Source organism: Hemicordylus capensis, chromosome 6 (assembly GCF_027244095.1).
Source record: "Hemicordylus capensis ecotype Gifberg chromosome 6, rHemCap1.1.pri, whole genome shotgun sequence".
In the NCBI taxonomy this organism is placed as follows: domain Eukaryota; kingdom Metazoa; phylum Chordata; class Lepidosauria; order Squamata; family Cordylidae; genus Hemicordylus; species Hemicordylus capensis.
In genome coordinates this window covers 61344492-61362200 of record NC_069662.1, presented here as the reverse complement: position 1 = coordinate 61362200, position 17709 = coordinate 61344492, and the positions used below count along the sequence as shown (strand labels likewise).

Genomic DNA, 17709 nt, shown 5'->3' with positions numbered 1-17709 from the left:
AGGAGTCCTTATCTTTGGCTGCCTTGATAAGTCGTGACCAGGTGGCCTTCATGTCCTCTCTTCTTGGTTGTCAGTAGATGTTTATATTGTTTCTTGAGTTGTAAAAGATGTGAGAGGCCCTCTAAGGCGTCTGCCCCAGTGCTAGCTCTGTAGGCAAGGTAGGAGGATGTAAGGGCTTTCTTTGCTTCTATCTATTATCTATTCTATTGATATTCTATTATCAAACCAGGGTTTGGATGGACACCTGGGTGGCTTTGGAACGTAGTCCACTTCCCTAATTAAATGTTTTTGGAGTTCAGGTACTAAAACGTCATCTCTCTCCAAAGAGGCAAAAGATGAATCCTTTGATGTGAGGTCTTGCTGGTAAGTCAGGAAGGGTTTTGCTGTAAGCAACTCTTTTATTGTTTGATCAAGCTGAGGTGTCCATTTGGCACAGCATCTCCCTGGCCCTCTGGTAAAATATTGGGAGTGTCGCGGGTCTCCAGGCATAGCTGTTGGGCCAAGGGCCAGCTGGAGGAGGAGGAGTGGGAAGTGGTCACTATCTACGTGAGGCATGACTTTAAAGTTCGCAACAGAAGGGAGCAGGTTCCCAGAAACAGCAATATAGTCGATGGTGCTTGTTTTTGTTCCAAATAGATATGTAAATTCTCCTGGGTGATCACTTTCCAGTGAGACATTTAGGATTTGAAGGTTAAGTCTGGCAGTCATTTGTGCTAAGCATATTCCTGCAAAATTTGCTCTCTGATCTTTTGACAAGCAGGACGGGGTAGGAGCTCAGATCCTGGGTGAGGCGTGGGTAGCTGATGTCGAGTAAATAGGGTGTGGGCATCTGGTTCCATCCTAGCATTGAAGTCACCTCCCATCACCACCAGCGATTCAGGGTTGGCCAGCAGTAGGTCACTTGTGTACTGCTGAAGTTCAGTCCATACAGAGCAAATTACAGATTTCTGCCTTGGTGAATAAATATGTGATCAGTGCCTTTTTATAAGTTGCCAGAAATGCAGAGGCTCTTATTTCAAAAGGGAGCACATTCCAAAGCCCAGGGGCAGCAATGGACAAAGCCCATCCCCAAGTAGCCGCCAGACAAGCTGAAGGCAACTGCAGACAAACCTCTCTTCACTATTTTAATAGGCAATGGGGCTTAAGGTGAAGAAGACGTTCTCTTAAATACCCAGGGCCTAAACTGTTTAAGGCTTCATAGGTAATAACCAGCACCTTGTATTTTGCCCGGAAACTTATCGGCAGCCAGTGTAGTTATTTCAACACAGGAGTAATATGGTCTCTCCTAGATATCCCAGAGACCAACCTGGCTGCCGCATACTATACCAACTGTAGTTTCCGGGCTACATACAAAGGCAGCCCCACATAGAGCTTTTTTGCAGTAATGCAGCCTACATTGCAGTAATCCAGCCTAGAGGTTACCAGCATATGTTCCAAGGTCATTCATCTCAAGAAACGGATGTAGCTGGTGTATCAGCTGAAGCTGATAGAAAGCACCTGCCACTCCCAGGATCCCCAGCTGCATTGGCCTTTGGCTGGGCATTATGGGAGTTCTAATCAACAACATCTGGAAATTCCTGTTAGAGGTAACACTGAATAAGACCATAAAATACAGGGCGGCAGCAACAAACAACAACAACATTCATATAAAAACATGTAAAATCAAATCAATCAATCAATATAAAAGCCTGGGTAACAAGCCAAGATTTCACTTGCTTTCTAAAAACTGTGATGGAGACTGAGGAGCGGAGGCCCACCAGGGGAGCATTCCAAAGTCTGAGGGCAATAAATGAGAAGGCCCTGTTGACAGCCGAGCTTCCCTCATGGTTGGCATGAGGAGCAGAGCCTGCTCTGATGACCTTGTCAAATGGGCAGAAACTTTTGGGAGCAGGAAGTCCCTCGGTTATCCAGGGCCCAAACCATTAAGGGTTTAAAGGTCAAAACCAGCACCTTCAATTGGACCTGGAAACAAATTGACAGCCAATGTCAATCCTTCAAAATGGATCTCAGCTGGCAGCTCTGGACAAAATCATAGCTGCCACATTTTGCACTAGCTGTCAGTTTCCAAATATTCTTCAAAGTCAGCGCCACGTAGAGTGCATTACAGTAATGACTAAGATGTGGGTAATTGTGGCCAGACCTGCCTTCTCAAGAAAGGGGTGCAGCTGGTGCACTAGCTGAAGCTGTGCAAAGGCACCCCTGGCTACCGCCTTCATCTGAGCTTCCAAAAGTGGAGCCGGATCCAGCAATAACCCCAAGCTGTGCACCTGCTCTTTCAAGGGGAGTGCAATGCCATCCAGAGCCGGTTGGATCCTTTCATCCCGATTGGCCCTCCTACTGACCAACAGCACCTCTGCCTTGCCCGGATTCCGTCTCAGTTTATTAGCCCACATCCAACCCATCACTGCCTCCAGCCCTCTACTCAGGACATCACTGCCTCCCTAGGACCAGGTGATCCTAGCATATCATTAGCATATAAATTTATCTTATTTATATACCTATACACTTTAACTTTAATTTTATCATTTGCCCCTTACTTTTATTCCTAAAGGCTCTAATCCATGTGTCAATAAGATTGTCAGCTGTAGTGCCTTTAGTAAGAATGAAAAATGACCATATTAATCCATTAACATAATTTAGTTTTGGGATGCTTGTGGAATTCTGAAGAGTTTGTTATATCAGTACTTTGCAGCTGGTGGATCTGCACCCCGCCCTTTCTTCAGTTGACATAACCTGACAACCTGTCTGATTGTTATTCATTTCAAACTATTTGTGAAGTTAGTTTAAGTTATATACGTCTCAAGTGGATCTAACTGCTTTCTATTGTCAAATAACTGGGAAAGATGTTATTTTGTGCTCTTTTTCTAATAGCGGATCTTTATTTTATTTTTTTGTTTTATGATAGGTAGCTATTTCAGTCAGTTGTCCTCTGATTAATACTTGTGTTCCAAAATCAGTGCCAATGAAGTGCCTCGAGTATTTTTTCTTAGGGAAAAAAAGCTTTTAATTCACATTGACATTTTTTTTTTTAACCACATCAGAGTCCAATAATAAAACATCATTTAGTCTCTGGTTGGTTGGTTGGTTGGTTGGTTTATTTATCACATTTGTATACTGCCCAAAATGCAAGTCTCTGGGCGGTTTACAACAAAACAATAAAAACAACAGATGAAAAGATTAAAACATAACGATTAAAATTTTAAACGCTAAAACTATTAAAAACACAATTAAAACAATATCTAATTAAAAGCCTGGGTGAACAAATGTGCCATGACTGCCTTTAAAAAAAGTTGTAAGAGATGGGGAGGTTCTTATTTCAGCAGGAAGCGTGTTCCGAAGCCTCGGGGCAGCAATGGAGAAGGCCTGTTTCTGAGTAGCCACCGGACGAGCTGGTGGCAACTACAGACAAACCTCTCCAGAAGATCTCAGTGGGTGGTATGGTTCATAGCAAAGAAGATGTTCTCTTAAATACTCAAGGCCCAAGCTGTTCAGGGCTTTATAGGTTTGAACCCAAACCTTGTATTTTGCCCGGAAACGTATCGGCAACCAGTGTAGATCTTTTAAGATAGGAGTGATATGGTCTCTTTGAGATGACCCAGAGACCAACCTGGCTGTTGCATTCTGAACTAACTGCAGTTTCCAGACTACGTACAAAGGTAGCCCCACATAGAGCGCATTGCAGTAGTCAAGTCTGGAGGTGACCAGCAGATGTGCTACTGTTCTGAAGTCATTTATCTCAAGAAGTGGACACAGCTGGCATATCAGTCGAAGCTGATAAAAGGCACCTCTGGCCACTGCCTCAGCCTGGGACACCAGGGAGAATTTTGTATCCAGAAGCACCCCCAGACTGCGTACCTGTTCCTTCTGGGGAAGTGTGACCCCATCCAGAACTGGCAAATCAAAATCATCTCCCGAGTTCTGACCCTGCACATTAAGTACCTCCATCTTATCTGGATTCAGCCTTAGCTTCTTACCTCTCATCCAGCCCATCACTGCCTCCAGGCAGGCATTTAGGGAAGTTATGCCTTCTCCTGATTATGTTGACATGGAGAAAAAGATTTGGGTGTCATTAGCATACTGATAGCACCCTGCACCATATCTCCTGATGATCTCTCCCAGCGGTTTCATGTAGATGTTAAACAACATCGGAGACAATACAGAGTCCTGAGGAACACCATACCAATTCCATTCCATCTGGAATCTGCCCGAGAGGTAAGGGTGGAACCACCGCAAAGCAGTGCCTCCCACCCCCAATCTACCAGATGCTCCAGAAAGATACTATGGTCAATAGTATCGAAGCCATCGAGGGATCCAAAAGGACCAACAGAGTTACACTTCCTCTGTCAATTCCCAATTGGAAATCATCCATCAAGCTGACTAAGGCAGTCTCCACCCCATAGCCCACCCGAAAGTTGGTCTGAAATGGGTCTAGATAATCAGTTTGATCCAAGACTGCCTGGAGTTTGGAGGCCACAACCGTCTAAATTACCTTGCCCAACCACAGAAAGTTGGAGACAGGCCTATAGTTGCTCAGGTCTGAGGAATCCAAGACAGGCTTCTTCAGAAGTGGTCTAATAATTGCCTCCTTAAGACAAGGAGGCATCCTGCCCTCCCTCAGAGAAGCATTTATGATCTCTACTAGGCCTTCTACAACAACCTCCCTGCCAGATAGTATTAGCCATGTTGGGCAAGGGTCAAGAGAACAGGTGGTAGGCCACATCGCTCTAAGCAGCTTGTCCATATCCTCACGAGTCACAAACTGAAACTGATCCAGCCTAACCACATAAGAGGGCTGGACACCTCCAGTTCAGACACTGCAGTAATTGTGGAGTTTGAGTCCAAGTCAGCCTGAATATGAGAGATTTTATCTACCAAAAAAAATCATCATTATTATTATTACATTTATATCCCGCTCTTCCTCCAAGGAGCCCAGAGCAGTATAGTACATACTTGGGATTCTCCTCCTCACAACAACCCTGTGAAGTAGGTTAGGCTGAGAGACAAGTGACTGACCCAGAGTCACCCAGCTAGTAGCCAGCGTGGTGTAGTGGTTAGAGTGCTGGACTAGGACCGGGTTCAAATCCCCATTCAGCCATTAAAAAAACTAGCTGGGTGACTCTGGGCCAGTCACTTCTCTCTCAGCCTAACCTACTTCACAGGGTTGTTGTGAAAGAGAAACTCAAGTATGTGTAGTAAACTGCTCTGGGCTCCTTGGAGGAAGAGTGGGATATAAATGTAGTAATAATAATAATGGCTGAATGGGGATTTGAACTCGGGTCTCCCCGGTCCTAGTCCAGCACTCTAACCACTACACCACGCTGGCTCATTAAACACATCACAGTGGGCAATAGATGGTTCCAAATTCTGATTTGAGGGAGGAGGGGCACTCACTAGCCCTCTCACAACCCTGAACAACTCTACTGGACGTGAACTTGCAGATGCAATACAGGCTGAAAAGAATAGCTTCTTTGCCGCCTGTATTGCCAGAGCATAGATCTTAATATGTGCTCTATGTTGTTGGAATTTAGTTGAGTCTTCCTCTACTTGCGCTCCAGTCATCTACCTCACCACTTCAGCCCCCATAGTCCTTCCGTATACCAAGGGGCCAATTTTGAAGTGGGTTGGAGAGGACGCTTAGGAGCTATCATGTCTACTGCCCTGGTGAGCTTGCTGTTCCAGTTCTCCACCAGCAGAGTCAACACCAAATCCCTCCAAGGCTTCTTGGAATCCTGTTGGATCCAATAACCTTCTTGAGTGGACCATTCTGATGGGGCCCTCGCCCCTGCGAAGGTGGTGTATGACTATGAGTCCAACCTTAACCAGACGGTGGTCTGTCCATGACAATGGGGAAATTACAGGAGTCTCCACCCACGGAACACCACCCTGATCAGAGTGAAAGACCAGATCAAGCGTGCGACGTGCAATGTGCGTCGGTCCCGAGACCTTTGTCATATCTATCTTTGAAGTGTTAATCATAGGTATTGATTTAATTGTACTTAATATTTTTCTATGTAAAGCGCTTTGAGAACTTTGTTGAGAAGTGATTTATAAATATTTGTAGTTGTAATATTGTAAAGAAAAGGATTATGAGCTGCATAAATTGGTGATGCAGTTGATGCTCTCTTTATTAACCTACTAATCAGGCCTGATATTGTACAAGATATGTCTGTTTTGGTGTGTACATACCAAACAGAGAAAAAACTGTAGTCCCTAACTAAAAGGTTTTGATGCTTCAAGAACACATATTAAAAGTAGGACTCTAGGTACTCCTTACTCCTTCACTGTTTTTGTTTAGGTATTCTTATGTTTGTGGAAAATTATTTGAATGGATTACTCTATTAAAAGACAAATGATTAATCAGTCCCATGTTTATAATGTTCACTTCTGAAATAATGCTACTATCAAGTCAGCAAACTACATTCTAGACTTTGGGCATCATTTCGCAACTATCTAGCTTGTTGCCTATATGTCGTATTTAAAAATCTGTCTGATTGTTTGCTCTGTATGTGTGTGTGTGTGCGTGCACGTGCGCCCACTGGGTATTATTTAATTCAGTATACCAGGGGTTCCAAACCTGTGGTACTGCAGATGTTGCTGATTCACAATTCCCATCACCTGCAGCCACAATAAATTGTAGCTGGGGGTTATGGGAGTTGTAGTTCAGCAACATCTGGAGTACCACAGCTTGGGAGCCCATAAGAACAGAAGAACAGCCCTGCTAGATCAGGCCCAAGGTCCATCTTGTCCAGCATCTTGTTTCACACAGTGGCCCACCAGATGCCGCTGGAAGCCTACAGGCAGGAGTTGAGGGCATGCTCTCTCTCCTGCTGCTACTCCCCTGCAAATGGTACTCAGAGGCATCCTGCCTTTGAGGCTGGAGGTGGCCTATAGCCCTCTGACTAGTAGCCATTGATAGACCTCTCCTTCATTAAGACCTCTCCTCCAGGTCTATCTCCTCCATGATAGACCTCTCTTAAAACCATCCAGGTTATTGGCTGTCACCACATATTGTGGCAGAGAATTCCACAAGTTGATTATGTGTTATGTGAAAAAGGACTTCCGTTTGTTGGTCCTAAATTTCCTGGCAATCAATTTCATGGGATGACCCCTGGTTCTAGTGTTATGTTAGAGCGAGAAGAATTTCTCTCTATCTACTTTCTCTACACCATGCATGATTTTATAGACCTCTATCATGTCTCCCCGCAGTTGTCTTTTTTCTAAACTAAAAAGCCCCAGGTGTTGTAGCCTTACCTCATAAGACAGGTGCTCTAGGCCCCTGGTCAACTTGGTTGCCCTCTTCTGCACCTTTCCCAGTTCTACAATGTCCTTTTTTAGATATGGTGACCAGAATTGTGGGCAGTACTCCAGGTGTGGCCACACCATAGTTTTGTATAAGGGCATTATAATATTAGCTGTTTTATTTTCAATCCCCTTCTTAATGATCCCTAGCATGGAATTGGCCTTTTTCACAGCTGCCGCACATTTGGTCGACACTTTCAACGAACTGTCCACCATGACCCCAAGATCCCTCTCCTGGTCAGTCACTGACAGCTCAGATCCCATCAGCGTATACTTGAAGTTGGAGTTTTTTGTCCCAATGTGCATCACTTTATACTTGCCAACACTGAACCACATTTGCCACTTTGATGCCCACTCACCCAGTTTGGAGAGATCCTTTTGGAGCTCCTCACAATCTGTTTTGGATTTCACTACCCGAAAGAGTTTGGTATAATCTGCAAATTTGGCCACCTCGCTTCTTACCCCTACTTCTAGATCATTTATGATCTAGAACCCATGGAATATACCATCAGACTATATACCATGATTCAAAATTAGTACAATAAATTTTCACAGATCATCAGGTTACTGAGCAATTGGGTGAAAATTGGCCATTGCTGAAATCCTGTGCACAGACTGCTTAAGACTGTACTGTCCCATTCACTTGTGAGTAAGCCGCATTAAACTCAGTGAGGCAAGTAAACATACCGAGGAGCCGACTATAATTCCCATATACTTCAGTGTGATGATTTTGTATGCAGGCTGCAGCCAAAATATTTTGTTAAGGTTCTGTTCATAAAACATTTTTTTAAGTGCAAAAGATTGATAGGTGGTTTGTTTCTTTCTACCCATGTGTTTACTATCTCATGAATGGGATGGAGTTTATAGTTCTGTTGCAACACACTTAAATTTATTATTCATACATTTAAAGTGTGTAAAAGTAGTCTTATTATAAATCACCAAATCAAAAATACTGAAGCTAAATGATTTCCCTAAAACTAGTTAAATATGTATATTTCCTCCTGTTTATCTCATTCTGGGACTGAAATGAGGAGATTTTATGAATACTGAGTGAACACCACCCATCATCTAGCTCCATAAGTACTCTAATAACACATCTGAAAGGGAAATACTTTCCTAGGAACCCTTACCAGCTGTTCCTTTCTGGTGGGAGTCAGCTGCCAGGGGTCTTAATTGTCTCTCAGCTTCAGCTACAAGACCCAAAGGAGCTTCATGTAGTAATTAAATCCCAAGAAGTATAAAAGAGGCAGTCTCAGTTCTTATTAATAAATGAATAAATGGACAAACTTGTGAATAATTACAAGTCAAAATGAATGGAGAAGAGACTTTAACCCCATTCAGACGGTTAAAATTGTGCTGCTAAAATTGTGTACAGATCTGAATTCTCATCCTGTACTGTCTGTCAATGCTGCTTACCGCTGCTCATACTTAGAATGAGGTTTGTGTGAAAAGGGAAGTGTGATTGCGAGCCTCACAATTACAGAAGCATCCACCATCACAGATAGGACACTTCCCTGTTCATATAAACCCGGCTCTAAGTGTGAGTGGTGGGGAGCAGCAGTGATTGACAGGTCAGGGGTGGGACTTCTGACCCATTTTTGCCACTGTACACATTTACAGTGGCATCATATTAACCATCTGAGTGGGGCTAAAGGTCATTAATCAGTAAGCCAAATCACATGCTAATAACACCTTATTAATATTTAGACTATTAAAACAACTTAACAGTTTTACTTCTTTCTCCTTCAGCTGTCTCAGAATAACAACATACAGCCACAGACATACAACTTAAGGAAAATAACCTTTGGATGCAACCTGATGAATATTTAATAAGAATATAAGAGCTATGCTGGCTCAGACCAAAGGCCCATCTTGCCCAGAAACCTGTTTCTTACTATGGCCAACCCGATGCTTTGAGGAAGCCCACAAAGAGGAGATTAAGGCATATCCCTCACCTGCCATTGCTCCTCTGCAACTGATATTCAGGGGCATACTGCCACTGAACCTGACAGAAGCATGTAGCCACCATGATGAGTAGCTTGTCCTCCACAAATGATCTGTCCTCACCTCTCTTTAAAGCCATCTAGTCTAGTGGCCATCACCACAACTTGTCACAGCAAATTCCACAGATTAATTAAATGTTTTCTTTTGCCCTAAATCTCCTGCTGATCTGTTTCTTTGGGAGAAAAATGCCTCTATCCACTTTCTCCATGTTATACTCTCCCCACTTGGTCACCTTTTTCTAGAAAGTCCCAAACAGTGTAGCCTTTCTGCATAAGAAAGGTGCTCCAGTCTAGCCCCTTGGCCCAAACATAAACCATGTATGGCTTTATGCGCAATATGTATGGGTCTATCAGCTAAATTACCAGGCCAGTCATATTCGAGGCCCACCAAGGGTTTTGTTTTGATCTCAGTTTCTTAAACTAAAATGGGTGACACTTCATCTGAAATGATGCCCTGGTCCACCGCATGCCAAGCCCTCCAGACTGTGGGAAGATGTTAGCAGTAGGGTTACTTTACTTTTCTGTGTCACATCCATGTTTGCTTCCTGCACACATGGTTTTTCTGGAACATTTTGTTCTACAAAGGCAGTAAGCCCCCAGTCATCTGAATTGCTGTAGAATATCTAGTCATCTATTGTTTCCTGTTCAGACTCAGATGCTGTACTAGAAATAGGCAGCAGTGATTGATTCCTTGTTTGCAGCTTTATTATCTTTTTACTGGCTCACTTTAAAACAAACAAACCCCAGCTGCCATCTAGGCAATATATTTATTCATACATATGAATTCTGCCCTATAGTTATTTCACATATTATGTTCAACCCATGCATACAGTAGTATGCATCCTATTTGTACCATGCCTTTCAGGCATTTGTACTCGGGTCCACTTGTAAAGTGAATGCATGTGCATAAAAACAGGTACATGTGTACAGACAAAAGCTGACTAAATAAGGGGCAATTCAGAATGAATCCCCCATCTGTCTTGACTCAGGAAGTAATAGAATGGGAAGCTTTCCATGAGCATCAAAAAGGACCTTTACTGAATGGAACTTACTAGTGAGTATTTATTATTATTTTATTATTTAGTATATTTCTATACCACCCCATACAAAATTACCTGGGTAGTTCACAATCTAAAAACAACCATTAAAACTTCAACACAATTAAAACAATTTAAACTACAAATAAAAACTCTAAAATCTGAGTAGACATTATAGAAGTATCTTAGCCTTAGGGAAGAGCATTGCTAGCTAATAAACACTATAAAATGCCAGGTAGAACCTTTCATTCCACTTCTAGCTAATTGCAGAAGAACAGTGCCTTAGCAGCCCTAAAGGCAAAGGGCAGATGGTATTATAAACTTCAAAATTTTTATAATTGTTGAGGGGTGTGTTTGTCATTATCTATGACATACATCTGGAGGCATCTGTATTAGAGTAAAAAGTTGTTATAAAGGGGCAGGCAGATTAAAAAGTGTGGCATATGTTTACGAGCAGGCGTTCTCTATGTTCTGGCTGCAGCTGCAAATATGATGCCTTTTGTCCACGTAATGGTTACTTGCCTTGTTGTCAGGGCTCATATTTCTGTGTCTGTCATGCTGCCCCTCTGTCTTTGAGCTTGAACCAATTCCAGATCTTAGCTGCATTCATTCATGAGAGGAATGCTTGGAGATGATGTTTCCTTGGAGACCCAAGAGCACAAAGAACCACTGCCTCCTTCCCTCTCTTGTTCAGTAACAATTACCCTCTTATGCACATTACAGGTTAGTTGGCAAATAAACCCACTAAAATGCTGGTGTACATCCAAGTTTTAGCTCTGCAGGGAACCTCTGGAATAGATGAGGGGAGGGGTTTTAGTTAGTTGATGGTGACATCTGTTTCTTAGCTTAGGAATCTGTATTCTAACCCCAAGATCTGTCTTCTAACCCCAACCTCAAGCACCTTTAATTTTTTGCTTTACACATGAAAGGAATGAGGGTTATCTCATTCCTTCCTTCTCTGGTGCTCTGTTTTCACATTTTCTTCTCCATCTGCAATAGTTTTCTCCTTCTCTTTAAAAAAAAAAAAAAGTCAGAGAGAGAGCGAGAGAGAGCTTCCAGACTGTTTTCTCGAACTTTAGCCTCAAACAGTTTGATAACCACAGGGATAAAATAAGCACCTCTGGTGCAGTAGTAAGACTGGATCATGTATGCACTTTTCTTCCCATTCTGAATGATATAATCTCTATGGGCAGATCTAGAACCAGAGGCCTGGAAAATTATCCCAAGGTATTTAAATTGCCTGACTTGTTCTAGCTTAAAACCATTTAATGACCAGTTGTAACATTTAGGACATTTCGAAAATACCATAATCTTAGTTTTACTGCAGTTAATTTCTAGGGAGTTTTCCTTGCAGTAAGTATCTAACGAATGCAAGGCTCTTCTTAGGAAGTTTTATAAACAGTAGCCGGTGATCAATTGTAGAACTGGAAAGCCTATTCCATAGTTGCTCTTTAGGTATCAAGCTGCCCTGAAGTCCACAAATGCTGCAAACAGGGAGGAGCCCGAACTTAAAGAATATTTGTCCACCACATGTTGCAGAATCAGAGCTGGGTCCAATACAGAACAATCTGCACGAAATCCAAACTTTTCCTCTGACAAGAAGTTATCTCCTCACCATTCCAACAGTTTACCATGCAGATGCCTAGCATACAGCTTGCCTATGACACTAAGCAAGCTAATAGGGTGATAGTTCTCCGGGAGCTTGCTGTCCCCCTTCTTGTAAATAGGAATGATTATCGCTACCCCCCAGTCGCTACCCAGTCTGCCAGATGTTTCTGCTGCCACTACTGCTGTGTTTCTCTGGGCAGATGGGATCTCTGGCTTCCAGCCCTTAAAATGCTCAGACTGTAACTGTTGGAGATACTGCAGGTGGGGCAGTGATGTATAGGGTTCTCACCTCAGACCACCTACCTCACCAGGTTTGCAGAGGTGGCCACAAGGAACTAGTGCTCCCCCCACCATGGGCACCACCAACTAGTGCTCCCCCCACCATGGGCTGCTTATGCTCAGCAGCCAGAGGTTTTCAGTCTCTGTGGGGTGGGTTTCCTCACCTAGGCTGATACTCAGTTTATGTGGCTCCTGCACAGCTTCGCTATGGGGTGATGGTAGTGGTGATAAAGTGGGGTTTAGATTTTCTTCACAGCCCTCTCCCCAGTACATCAGGTGTTCCTGGTGCTGTTCTGAGCAGATGGTATCAACATTATGGCAGCATTGTTCTGTTTGTTTGTTTTTGAAACATAAACAAAATAAAAGAAAAACAGTGTCATGATATTTCTTTAAGCAAGTACTGGTAAGAAAACATTCTGAGTATTCTGACAGTTCTAAGAAAATTTGGCAGCAATGATCAACATTTGATTACATCTGATCAACACTTGGTTGCATAAAGCTGGGTACATAAAGCTTCACAAATCAAATCCAGACAATGGGAACAAATGATGTCCTTGTCGGATATTAAAGTTTATAAAGGGATCCCAAATTGACATAAATGACTCAGTTGAGACTTCATTCATATAAGCTAAAACTTTAGAAATTGAGGCATAATCCCATAATTTCAAAAACTAGTCATTTAAAGAGGGGGCTTCAGAAACACGCCAATTATGAGCATATAAAATCCTGGCTGCAGTAATCGTATATAAAGACAGCTCATTACATTTCGAAGGAATATAAATTTTTGTCATACTTAAAAGAAAGATTTCTGGTAAAAAAGGAAATTTAATTTCTAGAATTTTTTCCATTTTCTCATGAATTTGTTTCCAATACAGTTGAGCCTTATTACAGGTCCACCACATATGGAAAAATGACCCTGGTTGGCAATTACATTTCCAACAGCTTTTTGAGAATGAATTATCCATCTTATTAATTGTCAGGGGAGTCATGTACCATCATTGTTCTGACTTTGTTTATTTTTAGTTGTGTTTTGTATCTTCAGAATTGGGAGAGGGAGGTGGAAAAGATAAAGTTTGGTTTGTGGGAGAGCTTTAGTTTGGGATATATACAAGAAGTAACAGCAACATGAAAATGTAAGTGAATTAAAAGCCTTTATTATGTTTTAATTTGCCTGTCTTTGTTGCTTCAAGCCATCCCAATTATGGGTCAATACGTCTCTGTACCACACAGACATACTGTCTCTGCCCACACAGTTAGATGGGGATGTGCCAAGAGCCCATTGTGATGTCCTCCTGGCATGTTCCTGTGTTGCATGGGAGGGGCTGTTGATCTGAATGCCACCTCTACAAGCATTCCAAATACTTGTTTGAACAAGTTACAAGTTCTCTTCTCACATCCACGCCCTGTGGGCAGGGAGTGTATCATCCAAACTGGCCCATAATACTATAACCCCTTTGGGGATGGAGGTGGATATTTATTTATTTATTTATTTATTTATTTATTTATTTATTTATTTGATTTCGGATAGTGATGAAACTGGTATAAGCCAGTTATAAGCCACACTGAACCCATTGGATAGGATAGGATATAAATTAGATTAATATTTTTTGTTAGTGAGCCCTCTCGGTGATAGCTTCCACTCTCTGAAACTCCCTGCCAGTGTTCCCTCTAAGGCATGCGCGTATTCACGTGCTCACATGTTTGATGTCTGTTCCGTTAATTTTCAATCCTGCTCGGGTTTAATCAAAAAGGTCCCACTCTGAATACTTGTGTACACACACTGCCTTGATACTGTCGTCCAGGACAAAACTCATTCTGCACACAGATGAAAAAAATTAGAGAGAACACTGCTTCCTACTTCCTGATCTTTAGGTGGCACCTTCCCCGGCAACTTTCAGATGAGGCCCAAATATGTTTCTATTGCAGCAGGACTTCCCCAGTGATTTCTGAGCTGCTTCTGCTGTTTGGTAGTTTTGCTGGGTTTTACCTCTTTAAAAAAAATAAATAATAATAATAATGATATTTTTCTAGCTGTTGTCTGCTGCTGTGTGTGTTTTGATTGTATCTTTATGTCATTGGCTATTTTGAATTTAACTGAAAAAAGGGATATACATTTCTAAATAAGTGAGGGACACAGTGTGGTGGCTCTTCCTCCTCCTATCCTTCAAGGTGGGCAGGTAAGGAACTGCTGCCATTGCCGAAGATTCCCCAACCTCACCCTTTGCTGGTGGGGAGAATGGGAGGAGTTGCCGTCCATTGCCTGTCACCACTGATAAGATTGGGGTGGTAAAGGGGCCCAGTACACAACTGGAGGTTGGTTGGGGTCCAACGTACTGTGGGGCTGCTGAGGCTTTGCCCCAGCAAACTGGCACCAGCACTGTCTCGTAGAGAAGACTCTATTAAATAAATAAGACTCCCTTTATGTTCAGACTGCAATGCTTGGCAGAACAAACATTTCTGTGGTATTGAGAAAGAAGTCCTTACAGATATATTTGTCTAACATTTGTGCTTTTCTTTTTCCTCCTTGCTCTGCTACTCTGGCTGCAACTGAAGGTCTTGCAGTTTTCCACTGTGTGGCTGGTAATGAAAATTCAACAACTGAATCTGAATCTAAGAGGCAGTTGTGCAGCTACCCAAATGGAAATTGTACAGGTAATTTATGATAATTACTAAAAACATGGGTAGCTTATGGAACTGATAGGTGCAAATGCAGACTATTTTGCAGACCTTTAAAACTTTTTTTACTTTTATTAAATATGTCCTACTTTAATCAGTCCTTGAAGAAAAAATGGATAAAAGTTATGATGTGTTACTGTCCATGAAAAGCTTTTTATGGACAGCATCCTGAAAAATGAAGGTTTTATTGAAAGATAATAAACCACACTCTATCATGGTTGTTCTTTCCATATCTCCTGGTCACTCTGTCAACTCCCAAGTGACTAACACATCGTATGCAGAACTCTCAGTTAATTCCGAAATTTAAAGGTCTTTACGTCTTTCTCTTTATATTTTCTATAACTGTAATATCAGGGGCGTAACAAGGTTGGAGTGGGCCCAGAGACAAGATTTTAAAATGCCCTCCCCCTCACTGAAGCTCAGCTCATGAAGTAATGAGATCTTAAATGAGGCCGAATGGTGGTAACAAAAAGCATAGTAAAATTTATATATAACTAGGGGTGTGCAATTCGGGATTTTGGGTGATTCGGCTCGGACCCAAACCGAATCACCCCTGTTCTGTTTTGTGCCCGAATCTGGGTCACCCGAATCACCCTTGATTTGGTTCGGATTCGGATTTAATCCGAATCTGAATCAATTCGGGGGGGGTAAAAAGGGGCCCAGGGGCAAAATTTTGGGGTGGGGTGGTAGTTCCCAATGGGTAGAGTCTACCACCCCAATTTCAGGGGGATTGGGCAAAATCCTGATTTTTGGTGAATTTTTAAAGTTTTAGTGACTTTGGGGCAGTTCGGGGGCATAGCATGGGATCTGGGCAAAAGTAGTGGGGTGGGTGGTAGTGCCTAATGGGTGCAGGCTACCACCCCAATTTCAGGGGGATTGGGCAAAGGGCTGATTTTTGGTAAATTTCTGAAAATTTCATGTCTTTGGGGCAGATTGGGGCATATTGGGGCAGAAAGTGGGGCCTGGGGCAGAATAGTGGGGTGGGGTGGTAGTGCCTAATGGGTGGAGGCTACCACCCCAATTTCAGGGGGATTGGGCAGAGGGCTGATTTTTTGAGAATTTTTGAAGTTTGGGTGTCTTTGGGGCAGATTGGGGGCAGAAAGTGGATCTGCCCCAAAGGAGTGGGGTGGGCTGGTAGATAGTGCCTAATGGGTGGAGGCTACCACCCATCCCCAATTTAAGAGTGATTGGGCAGAGGGGTGAATTATGGTGAATTTATTTGTATGAGGTTTGTCTTCATAAGGTGAAGTGTGCTAAATTGATTACTTCCTCATATTATTCATAGTAAAGGAAAGTGTGAAAAAGTGAAAGTGGGGTCATGAGAGTTGTTTAATTGAAAAATATCTCATTTGCTATGATAGAATGAGATTTCACACAGGTGTGAATTCTCATTCTATCATAGCAAATGAGATATTTTTCAATTAAACAACTCTCATGACCCCACTTTCACTTTTTCACACTTTCCTTTACTATGAATAATATGAGGAAGTAATCAATTTAGCACACTTCACCTTATGAAGACAAACCTCATACAAATACATTCACCATAATTCACCCCTCTGCCCAATCACTCTTAAATTGGGGATGGGTGGTAGCCTCCACCCATTAGGCACTATCTACCAGCCCACCCCACTCCTTTGGGGCAGATCCACTTTCTGCCCCCAATCTGCCCCAAAGACACCCAAACTTCAAAAATTCTCAAAAAATCAGCCCTCTGCCCAATCCCCCTGAAATTGGGGTGGTAGCCTCCACCCATTAGGCACTACCACCCCACCCCACTATTTTGGGGCAGATCCACTTTCTGCCCCCAAACTGCCCCAAAGTCACTAAAACTTCAAAAATTCTCAAAAAATCAGCCCTTTGTCCAAACCCCCTGAAATTGGGGTGGTAGCCTCCACCCATTAGGCACTACCACCCCACCCCACTATTCTGCCCCAGGCCCCACTTTCTGCCCCAATATGCCCCAATCTGCCCCAAAGACATGAAATTTTCAGAAATTTACCAAAAATCAGCCCTTTGCCCAATCCCCCTGAAATTGGGGTGGTAGCCTGCACCCATTAGGCACTACCACCCCACCCCACTACTTTTGCCTAGATCCCATGCTATGCCCCCGAACTGCCCCGAAGTCACTAAAACTTTAAAAATTCACCAAAAATCAACCGTGAACCGAATCACCCGAATTTTTCATGCCCGAAATTCGGGTGATTTGGCTCGTGCCCGAAAAATATCGGGGGACATCGGGGTGATTCGGTTCGGCCCCGAATCACCCGAAATTGTTCGTTTCGGGCACAGATCGTTCTGTGCCCGAAATTTTTTGCACATCCCTATATATAACCTATAGTCAGATAGATATAAAACACCTATGTGCCACAATAGAACATCATCAAATTATTTTTTAAAGGTTTTGTAAATTGTGGACGATGCAAGTCATTTAATGGTACTAGAGAAAGACATGCTGTTCTGGTAGCTCCAGGTCTTAACACTCACATCAATTCTGGAGGATGAAGACAATGGAAGGAAGCCTGGGTGGGTGCGTGGCTGGGGGAGTCAGTCATGTGACTTGCCTCGGGGGGGGCAAGGCAGTGGGCCCCCAGACAACTGTCTCCCCTTGCCCTATTATAGTTGTGTAAGATACATATTTAAATCATTTTAAAAACAAATCAAAAAGCTTTCTGTTTTATAATAACCAATCAGGGTTTTTAGCATTTTGCATTTTCTTTAAGAATGTGTTCTGTAGTTGATCTTCTCAGTGCATTGTCTTATAATTGCATCACTTTATTTGCTTATTTAAGTATTTATAGCCCATC

At 42.7% G+C, this 17709-nt stretch overlaps 1 protein-coding gene across 4 annotated transcripts in view; it reads left to right on the top strand.

Moving 5' to 3' along the window:
• The window catches only part of BTC (betacellulin), a 63493-nt gene that overhangs the window by 11540 nt on the left and 34244 nt on the right, over positions 1-17709 (top strand). For all 4 annotated transcript variants that reach the window (XM_053266459.1, XM_053266457.1, XM_053266460.1 and 1 more), the window contains one exon: positions 14780-14878. In XM_053266459.1, the coding sequence (XP_053122434.1) occupies positions 14780-14878 (99 nt within the window). The remainder of the gene's footprint in view (positions 1-14779; positions 14879-17709) is intronic.